Here is an 11,222-nt window from a genome sequence, read left to right as displayed (position 1 = left end):
CAACCCCTTATTTTCCTTCCAACAGGACTACAGTACCTAATGAGTTTCAATAATGTTAATAAAAATGAAAGAAAAATGGAATTAACAAGCTCCCTTCCTTTCCATGTAATCTAAGAAGAATGTGAAATATACTTATTCCAAGTACGTGCAAAAATATTTCATCACCAGATCAGTATAACCTTGGAGAAATATGTCTGAAACCTTCAAACTACAATACCCTGAGATGGTGCATCAAAAGCCTGTTGGAAACAAAAGTTTGGATTCAGAGTGGCATGTGGATACCTGTTTTTCTCAGCAAAATAATTCAGCCATTGTAATTATTTTTAACAGAATTGGGCTTCACACTGTGGGATAATGAGCTGGAAAATGTATTTGTTTTAAATAAAGGCATTTTCACACTACAAGAACACACAAACATCTACGAAACCCAAATGCGCCCGTCCAGCGTGCCTGGTAAAAGAGCCAATTTGATGTTATTTCCAACTGTGTAGAAATAATTTGCTGCAAATTCAGGCTACAATGCAAACAGGTGCTTCTTGAAAGAAACCCCATGAATCTGGAATTGCCAAGGGCTGGGACAGCTGGGAAACAGGAAGATGTTCTCTCTTAAATGGCACCTAAGTTTCTGGGGCCTATTGGAATCGTGACTCCAAGCACTCACTACCATTATGTTGGCCGTTAGTGATCATAGAACCAGGCTGGTCCCTCAAATGAACCTTCTGATTTCACCAAAGCTGTGGATTTACACTGGCAATGCTAAGAAATCACATTTTAAACTGAGAATGAATGAGAAAGTGATTCCCAAACAAGCCCCAGGAAGGCAGATAAGGGATGTCACCCCAAACTCTAACAATTTTACCCTTTGAATTAAATAAAGGGACAACAACAAAACAAACCAAGGGAGAAAAGGGTGAAATGAACAGCTAGAAAACATATAGATGGAGCAGTTGTAAAACAAACAAACAAAAAGATGGGGAGAGGAAAGAGGGGACAATCATAATGCTGTATCAGTAAGTTGAATCATACAGCAGGAACAAATGGTGAAAATAATGCAATTCAAAGAGAGCAATCAGAAATTACCTGAGTCTTTAAAGGCAACTTTTCATGACTGCAAAATCATCTAAACACAGAACATTTCGACTGGTGTTAGGTTCAATTGGGTGTTAAAGAAATGCTGCTCTGTGTTAATTATTCTTGCTTGGACTTTAACACATTGCCAGTACTCATTCATAGCTCTGCCTAAAGTTTATTGTTGGATCTTATTGGGCAATTGACGAGTGTGATGACTTTAAACCTTCTTTCTTGCAAATTTGGTTTCCTTCTGCTAAGCCTGAAAAACGCCCCTTTGCCACCAAACACGGGTACCTTAATAGAGGAGTCTATTCTGAATTTAAGAAGGAACTTACCAGTACAAACAGAACTTCTGTGGAACAGCACCAATGTGTCCTGACATGATTTTCAGCAAGGATTTTCTGGTAATAAATTTTAAAAAATCAAGAATGTACTTGAAAATATCTCAGACTTCCAAAATCCATTTACTACTGAAAAGGCAAATGTGTTTAAGGCAGATGTTAGCATAGGCTGAGAGTCACATTTTCAGCTTGGTTGTCACATGACTAATTTATATACAGCCTAAGTGTTGAAACAAAGAAACAGAGGTGATTGCGTCAACTTTAAGTTTCATATATAGTGAGAACTTTCTCCTTTATTTTACAGTGTGCCAAGCATATAAAAAAGACTTGGTTGTATAAAAATGACGTTTACTAAATTAGTTTAATTTTAATTCCTGATAGCTGAACTCACACATGAAGCAAATATTTTCCTTCTAGAATTGATGTTGCTGCTCTCCCTGGAGTTTCTTGATTGCTTTGAGGAAAGAAGTAATGTTTCAAGAACATATCACAGGGGTATTTGGAAATGTAAACTATGCTATTTAAATTTTATTGCTTCTCAAATGAGAGTTCCTAGGATCTTTCTCATACTAATCTGTCCTTGAGAAAAGTGCCTTACCTTTTTGAGCCACTAGGAAAACAACTGCCAATACAAATTATTTATAATCTCAGCACTTTCCAAGGACAATAGGTCCTGTTACCAGAGGATGCTTTATTTAACTTAGCTCCATGTTGAGTTTGGGTTTGAAAAATTAGGAGTGATAGAATGATAAGAGATGAAATGCTCTGTAGAGTAGAATGAAAAGGAATTTAAGGTTTCTATTGAGAAATCAAGGAAAGAGAGGGGAGTCAGAATTCTGAATACTGTAGGAGGTCTCCACACAACTAAAGAGGGGTACTAGAGAAAAATGTTGAAAAGTAACTGTCCCATTTTTGCAATGGGTTAAGGAATTTAAACTCTTAATTCATTTCCTAACAGGTTATGTGCTTTTGTTTTGAATAATAAAACGTAGCGTTCATTGTTTTGTGTATTCTGTAATTTAAAGAAAAACATTGTATATATTCTTTAACACTTAAGACATCTATTTTTTAAAGATTTTTTTTGTCAAAATAAGGGTTCATAAACTTTCCCAAACATGGAAATGTCTTGTTCCTTCTAAGGAATGTCTTGTACCTCATAATAAGAATCATAATGATGAGTCTCCTTGTATTAACCTCTCAGAGAACGAGGCACATGGTGAACTCTACTGCCTCAATCAGCAGCTAGAATTTACCCTCAGCAAATAAAAAGGTTGAAAAAACTAAATTTCAGCTCACAGTATTAGAGTGAGTTACATTTTAAGTAGAAAAACATTTGGTTATATCATTGTCCTTATAGCATGATTCTGACTTATTTGCATAAGCAAATATTTATGTTCTTGTTTATGTATTTTTGTAAAACAATATCTACAGGAAAAGTAGGCCTATCCTATAAACCCCCAGAAGGGAATGTTGATTCAGACACTTAACCTTTTTTTTTTTTTTTTTTTGAGGCGAAGTCTCGCTCTGTCGCCCGGACTGGAGTGCAGTGGCCAGATCTCAGCTCACTGCAAGCTCTGCCTCCCGGGTTTACGCCATTCTCCTGCCTCAGCCTCCCGAGTAGCTGGGACTACAGGCGCCCGCCACCTCGCCCGGCTAGTTTTTGTATTTTTAGTAGAGACGGGGTTTCACCGTGTTAGTCAGGATGGTCTCGATCTCCTGACCTCGTGATCCGCCCGTCTCGGCCTCCCAAAGTGCTGGGATTACAGGCTTGAGCCACCGCGCCCAGCCGACACTTAACCTTTTAACCAGCTTTGTAGCTATACCTCAGTTTCTTATTGTGTCAAATTGGAATAATGCCTACCTCTACGATATTCACAGGAATATTATGAGGATAGAAGACAAAGATAACATTTGAAGTTCTATTGGTTCACTGAAGGAGTAAGTTGCTAATTTATTTTTCTTTTATAGATTTTTATATTTTAATTACAAGGGTAATATTGCATAGAGGGTTATGCATTTTTTAAAAATGAAAATCTCATTTTACCTCCCTCTTACCCAATAAATTCTACTCTCTTCAAAAGTGATTATTCACACCCCTCTTCAAAAGTGATTATTGTTTTCAATTATTAGAGATTTTTTCTCTATTCTTCTGTTGTTAATTTCTAATTTTATGGCATTGGATTAGAGTAGACGGCCTGAACTATTTCTGTTGAAATATTTTGAGATTATGTGCAGGGGAGGAACTCTATTAATTGTTGATATATTTGTTTTGAAGGTTCAAAAAAGATGTGTATTTTCTGTATGTGGGTTACAAAGATAGAAATAAATAAAGAAATAGAAATAAACACATATTACATCAAAGTTGCCGATTGTTATTGAAACCTTACGAATTTACCTCTTTTTTGTGCAGCTGATCTTTCACATTCTGAAAAAAGGTATATTAAATTTCCAATTGTGATTTTAGAAGTTACTCTCTCCTTATACTTCTAACAAATTTTTTCTTCATGATTCCAAAAGCTATAATAATGTCTACAGCTTCAGAGCTATTATATATTCTCAGAGAGATGTTCATATTTTAATATACAATAACTCTTTTGTTTGTCAAATTTGGGGCCTAAATTCTATTTTCTTATCTAGTTTTGCTACACGTACTTTAGTTTTGTTAATATTGCTTTGCATATGCTTTTTTTTTTCAGTCTTCCTGTGCCATTTTGTTTTAGTGTTGTCTCTAACCCATACCGAGGTATTTCTTACCTAATCAGAAAAATCTCCATAGAGGAATTTATCCCATTAATAAGCACCACATTAACAAATCTAATTAAATAATATTAAGAGTTATCACCGATTAATATTATAACACATTTCACAATTAATTCCATATTAGTCCTTATTCCTACTTCGTAGCTTGTGTTTTCTATGAAATACATTTTCTTGTTGTCTCTTTTGCTCTCCTTTCTTCTGTTGGACTTTTGAGTTATTCATGTTCTATTTTATTTCTTCTCCTCTATTTAGAAGTTATAGAATTTTTTTATTATTTAATGATTACTCTTACATGCGTAGGTCACAATTTCAACTTATATATTTCAAACACACATAAAATGAATTAATGTCTGCATCCTCTTGCTGGACAAGGGGAAAACCTCAGCATTCTCTAATTTTATTTGCCCCACCACATGATGTAATTATCTAATAATTTACTTAAAAATAAATATATTTTGTATTATGCATTGGCAATTATTTAGACAACTAAAAGTTTTACCAAATTTTGCTCACTAGAAGTTTTTGTGTTCCATACCTTCCTCTTTTTGCAAAACATCCTTCAGGGTCTGTAGGCTGCTTGAATAAGGCCTTATGCCTGAAAATGATTTAATTTTGCCGTCATATTTGGACTATAGTTAGGCTGAGCATAGACATCTGAATTGAAAATTATTTTCACTCAAGGAATATTATGCAGCTTCAGAAAGAAGGAAATCTTGTCACATGTGACATGGATAAACCTCAAGGACATTATGCTAACTGAAATCAGTCAGTCACGAAAGGGCAACCAACATGTGAGTCTACTCAGGTGATGTATCTAAAGTAGTCAAAATTATAGAAACAGAAAGTAGAAAGGTGGTTGCCAAAGGCTGGGGGAGAGGGAGAGACAATTAGTGTTTAATGAGCATCGAGTTTCAGTTTTGCAAGATGAAAACATTCTAGAGACCTGTTGCACAACATCGTGAATATACCTAACACTACTGAATTGTACACGTAAAAACAGTGAAAATGGTAAATTTAATATTTATGTGTTTTTTACCACAATAAAATATATGTTCATTCAAAAATTTGAAAATATTGCTCAAGTTTTCTTCTTGCATTCAGGGTGGTTAATTAGAAAAGAAAGTCTGATGCTAATCTGTTTCTCATTCCTTAGCAGGTAATGGTTTATTCCTTTCAAGAAGCTATTTGAATTTCTGCTTTGTCCTTGGCATTCCAATCTTATCACGCAGTGCCTAGGTAGTCGTCTTTTTTCATCTACCATGTTCAGTACTTGCTGGGTCTTTTAATATGAGGAATCAGCTCTTAGTACTTGGAGATTGTCTTCTATTACTGATTTAAGTTATCAATCCCCTCCTTTCAGAAAATCTTGGGGCTCTCATTTCATCCTACCATGTTTCTCAACTTCTCTTTCAGATATCGTACCTTTCTAATTTTGTTCTGTATCATGGCCAATATTCTCACCTTTATTTTCCAGACCATTAATTTGTTCTTAATATATGCCCATTTTATGGTTCAGCCCATCTATTGGATTTTATTTTATAATGAAACTTAATTTCTACATAGCGTTTTTTATTCTTAGATTGTTCTCTTTTTATATTACCCTATTCTTGATTTATGAATGCCTCTTGAATATCTCTAAGGATAAAAAACGATTTTTAAAATTCCTTCTTATGTTCCCCAACTTAGGTCTTTGTCTTAAAGCTCATGTCATTGGATTTTAGTACTCACTGCACCTTCATTATTGTTGTAATTATTGTCCTCCCAATCACCCACTTATTTCTTATGGAGTTTAAACATCTGGTTCATTGTCACTCTATCCAATAGTCCTATTGCCTTAATTCTTGTCAATATCTATATCTACATGGATGAACTTCTCTCCTCCGTGACCTTACCTTCCACCTTACCTCAGCCATTAATGCTAATGGCCACCTTGCTAACAATTTCAACCCCTCCATGATCTTTACTTTATGTATCTTATTTCTTGACTACCATGTTGGGGGTACTCTCTCTAATACTCCAACTCAAATAATGCCTTCACCCAACCTGGAATCCAATGCGTTGTTCCTACCATCTTTTCTCTTTCCCTCAATCCTCAGACAGCTTATCTCCCTTCTGGATTATCTTAAATTTTATGGTTAATCATTAAATTCACTCTCTTGCACATGCCTTCAATTCCCCTGCCTCACTGTCAGTTTGTTTTGGGTGTTTGACCAAATCACAAGCCTGGAAAAATCCAATTTTCTGCCTACTCCAAACCTAAACCTGGGCGATTTAATATGGCTGAATGATCTCACTTTAAATTTAAATGGGTCCTTAATGGTGCCCGGCAAATATACTATAGTTCCCTAGACCATTTGTTCTCCTACACACAGATAACTATCACATTCCTTTCAAATATTTCAGCACATCCACCCACATCCTCACTCTCAACTGATGACTTTGTTTCCTTCACTAGGAAAACTGAAGCAATTACAAGAGAACTTGAATGCATTATCTTCCCATCTCCCACCAGATTTCCACCACCAGACCTCTCCAGTTACCAACATCTGTAGAGGATGCTCTGTGTTCCCACTTTCTACTATAGGTGAATTACCCATGCTTCTAGTTAAAAGATGTCTCCTCTTGTGCAGCAGATCCAATCTTTGAAGGACATAACTCCAGAACTCTTCACTCTCTCTCTCCTATATTACCAGTTTTTTTTCCAGTATATCTTTGTCAGCAGCAGACAAACATATATTTATATCTCCTATCTTTCATCACAAACAAGAAAACATACCTTTCTTCACAAATTTGTTGTGTAGCAATAGATAGCTAATACAGTGATAATATGTTTTACATAAATGATCTCTTCAAATGTATTACAGAAAATATTAACCTTCATTATTTTAATAATTTTTGTTTTTTTTCTTCAGCATTGTGTTTTACTTTTTGGGGGAGAGGCTAGGAGGAGGAAGGGGTGAAAACAGGATCTCTTTGGAGTCTCAAAAGTGTATGAATCCTCTGGTAGTACAAGGATGGGATAAGATGGTCAGGGAAGTCAGATGGAAAATCCCCAAGATTCTTTTTGCTACTGATTTCTATAATTAAAATGTGACATATGTAAGGGACTAGTACATGGTATTCAATAAATGTCAGCTGTCTTTCCTAACTAGGTTCCTCACAGGCTAGGTTATGCCTAGATATCATCCTCCTTTCAGGGAATGAAGCTCACCTAGAAAACTAGGGAACTAAAAGTGCAATACAGTTTGGGTAATGCAGTTGGTTAGCTGTCTCCCCATCCTCCCAACTCACTATTCCAGGGAGGGGCTGAAAATAGAAGTGGCTCTCCTGAAGTCTAGTTAGCATGTCATGGCAGAGTCCACATGAAGGGCTGTGGGCTGCAACTTTCTAGTGCACAGTCCTCTCTTTTTGGCGATGATAATTATAGGGAAAGAAGCGGACACGCATGCTGATTTCACAAGCTGTCTTCAGGATCTCAACAGACTTGCTGTGCTCAATATCTTGGAAATCCACATCATTCACAGCTAGAACTTGGTCCCCTTCCTGAAGTCCTGCTCTATGTGCATCAGAGTCAGGAATTACCTTGGAGATGAAGATGCCTAGCTGGGAGGCCTTTCCTCCTCGGATGTTAAATCCCAACTGAGCTCCAGGAGGCTTCTTCAGTGTGATGGTTCGGGGCAGAAACTGGGTCAACTCATTGTTGTAGTCTGGGTGGTGCACCCTCTCATGAGGAGGAATCCATGCTGGAGGATTCTCATAGGCAGGCAAGAAAACCACCGGGTAGTCATCATAAGGAATCCGGCTGTCCATCTCGGGCAAGGCCCAGTGGGCAGTCCACAGCGACCTCAAGCTCCGCTCACCGCCAATTCCTATTTTAATAATTTTTATAGATTACTTGGGAAAAGAGAAAGAATGAAAGGAAATTTCAGACATGAAGCATATGCTTGCAAAAGACTTAAAAGTGGGAATAAGATGAACACAAAAGAGGACTTCAAACTTGCTGCTCCTGGAATAGTCAGATCAGCCAGCAGAGTGGGTAGGAATTAAGGCAGTGAACTGGTCCATCTTTTGAGAGGCATCCTGTAAAGAGCATAAAAGCTTGAGCTTAAACTCTAAAACTCCATGCACAGTTAGATAGAAGCCTCTTTTCCAAATGAAAATTGACATGATCCAGAGGCCTGGCGGGCAAGGTAGCATCAAGTTCCAAGTGGGGATAGATTACTGAACTCAGAGCTAAGAAGCAAAGGAATAACTAAGGATACCATTACCAAACAGAAGCAGAGGGAGAAGTTTTAACCTATGCCAGAAGAGGGTAAAAAGGACAATCAGTACTTGCTACTGTAAGCATTTGAGATATATTTCATACAATTTCTTTATATTGGTTGTGTTAGCTTGTGGCCTAAGGTTTAGAAATGATTGGCTCAACTCACCTTTCCATTTCCTGAGGAATTTCCAACATTTTCTTCCAGAATTTCTGAGAATTTAGAGAAGGCTTCAGTTTGCAGACCCAGTTGCAGCTTTCAACTCCTTTCTCTGCTTGATTAATCCAACTTACCATCTTACTCTTCCACTTGTATGGTCTCTGTTTACATCAGATCGGCACAGATAAGGAACTCGACCTCTTTTCTTGGTTTTCCCTCTCCTAACATACATTAAACATTTTATTCCCTTATATCAGGTTTTCAAGTATGTTATATAGTATGTGTTACTGAAGTTTTGGGAGAAGTGGCAATAATTTCTGCCACAAACAATGTAATATTTAACATTAGATATCCCTGTTCCTTTTTTACAAGAAAAAAACTCCCTCAGCTAATTTTATTCACTTGGGCTCCAGGTTCTCATCATATTATCCAGCTTCTTTTCCTCTTCTCTCTTCCACCCCTTCTGTGTCCTCTTCTATTCCAAGCAGTTTATCAAGATAGTTTCCCAAGCAAAGATTGATCTCTCCCTCGGAGGAATTTTGATACCAGCTGTTAAGATAATTGGTTTTTACCTTGCTGAAGTTGAGAGGCTGATTGATATAAGAAATCAATCACAGACTTGTGTTGAAGATTATTACACAATGCCTTGATATTAAACAGGTGACATGAATCAGAGACAGAGCATTTTTATGGCCAGAATGGATGGATGGTGGTACTTTCTTTTCTTTCCTCATGCTCGATGAGCGTAAATAATTTCATTCCTATGTTTATAAAGTCAACTATGAAACAAAACTCAGTTCCGAGACCAGAGAAAAGCCAGTTAGACTCCAATTCTCTTTTTGATTGTGAAATAATGACATTTTTAGGCTATGACTTTTCAACATTGTTTTAGGAATCTTGAAGGACAAAGGACAATGTTTTATTAATCCTAATCCAGAAGGACAATGCATGATACTAAATAACGGTGATAAACTCAAAAGCACGTATATTAATATATTGCTGAACACCATTGAAAGTAACTAGGGTACCAGTTCTTTACTCTGAAATTTGGCAATACGTTTTGCCTTTCCTGTATGAACTGTATATAAAGATAACTAAATAACCACATTTGATCAGCAAAAGATTTTTGTTTTCTTACTTTTAAAATAATTCCAACTAATAAATTTAAAATAAATGACAGAATTTTTAAAAATCATTATTCTGAAATTGCTAATAAGATAATTGAATTAGGCAGCAATCACCAATACATAAACCCCTTAGAAGAAAGTTTGATGGAGAACTTAAAATGGAAGCTTTAGGTTTTTCGCTATTGGAACCCTCTGATCAATATTGGTATTACTAAATGTTGGACAAATAGCCATTATGTGCCTTTGCCTTCTGAGTTGAAGTATAGAGGCCAGCATGTATATGAAAGGTATTTTCATGTTTGTGTTTGGGAAGGCATGAGTTACTGCAAACTCTGTACTTACCATAGTATTGTAACATCATATACAAGCTGAATTAAGTTTATTTTACTTTTCAGGTGAGTTCAAAATTATTATTTTCATTTAGAAAATATGTATTGAGTACCTTTTATGTTACAGACACTGTGCTGAAAGAGGTGAGTAGGTAGGTCAATGTACTTCCTAAATTTGGAGATAATTATCTTTCTGTAGGTTCATTATGCTTGACTATTTTTATGTTCTCCCAATGATGATTTGACATTTACTTATCACTTTACTCACAGGGAATTAAAATGTAATGTGTTTCAACTGTATTTTTCCTTAACTGAATAATACTGCTATATGATATGCTAACTACAGACTGTGTTAATTCACTAAACAAATTCTGTTATGCAGTAATTTGAACTCTCCTCACCACAACTTATTAAAAAGGCACCAACAGTTTCCCACTAAAAAAAAAAATTTTGTGGATTCAAATGTGAGAGAATCCAAACTCCATCCTCAAGGAATTTATAGTCACATGAATAAACAAACTTATCCAATCAACATTAAAGGAGATGAACACAAAAGTAGATGCTATACAAGTCACCACCTAATTCTCCAGGGGCTCACATGGCAGATCTCAGAGAGCAGCTGACACGGGAAACAAGATATAAATAATGAACATCTCCCCAACCTGACAATGGAGAAAACTGTCATTACATGGAGAATAGCAAGTACCAAAACCAACAGCAGTGAGGAAATGTGGCACATTCAGGAAATGTCCAGTGCTCTGTTTTGGCTAAAATACAAGATGTATAATGTGGTGAGAAGGTGGTAATAAGACTTGAAAATTAAACTGGGGCTTGATTATAAAGTACTTTGTATGTTCTGTTATAGATTTTAAATTTTATATAGTAGACTTTAGATTGCCACTGCCCTTTTTAAAGTGAGAGTGACATTACATTTGCCTATGGCAAGATCACTCCAGAAATCTTAGGGAAGATGGGTTGAAGATGAGCCTGACTTGGGGCAAGGGTAGAGTTAAGTGACTGTTGAGACTGTGATAATGAGAGACCAGGGCAGCAAGAGTGGGGCCAAACAGGAAGCCATGAATGGGAGATTTAGAAGAGAGAGAAACTGATGTCTACATCGTAAGCAGAGGAAATGGGGCGTGCCAATTCAATGCATATCAACTAAAAGAATGT

At 36.4% G+C, this 11,222-nt stretch overlaps 1 protein-coding gene across 1 annotated transcript; it reads right to left on the bottom strand.

Annotated features, from left to right (window-relative positions):
* Window positions 1-7,064: 7,064 nt before the first annotated feature.
* On the bottom strand, window positions 7,065-8,036 carry LOC117069866 (PDZ domain-containing protein 11-like). Its single transcript, XM_033188360.1, has one exon. The coding sequence runs from the start codon at window positions 7,980-7,982 to the stop codon at window positions 7,560-7,562; it is 423 nt and encodes a 140-aa protein (XP_033044251.1). The 5' UTR covers window positions 7,983-8,036; the 3' UTR covers window positions 7,065-7,559.
* Window positions 8,037-11,222: the final 3,186 nt, after the last annotated feature.

Source organism: Trachypithecus francoisi, unplaced genomic scaffold, assembly GCF_009764315.1.
Source record: "Trachypithecus francoisi isolate TF-2019V2 unplaced genomic scaffold, Tfra_2.0 Lachesis_group3, whole genome shotgun sequence".
In the NCBI taxonomy this organism is placed as follows: domain Eukaryota; kingdom Metazoa; phylum Chordata; class Mammalia; order Primates; family Cercopithecidae; genus Trachypithecus; species Trachypithecus francoisi.
This window is presented reverse-complemented; position numbering and strand designations above follow the sequence as displayed.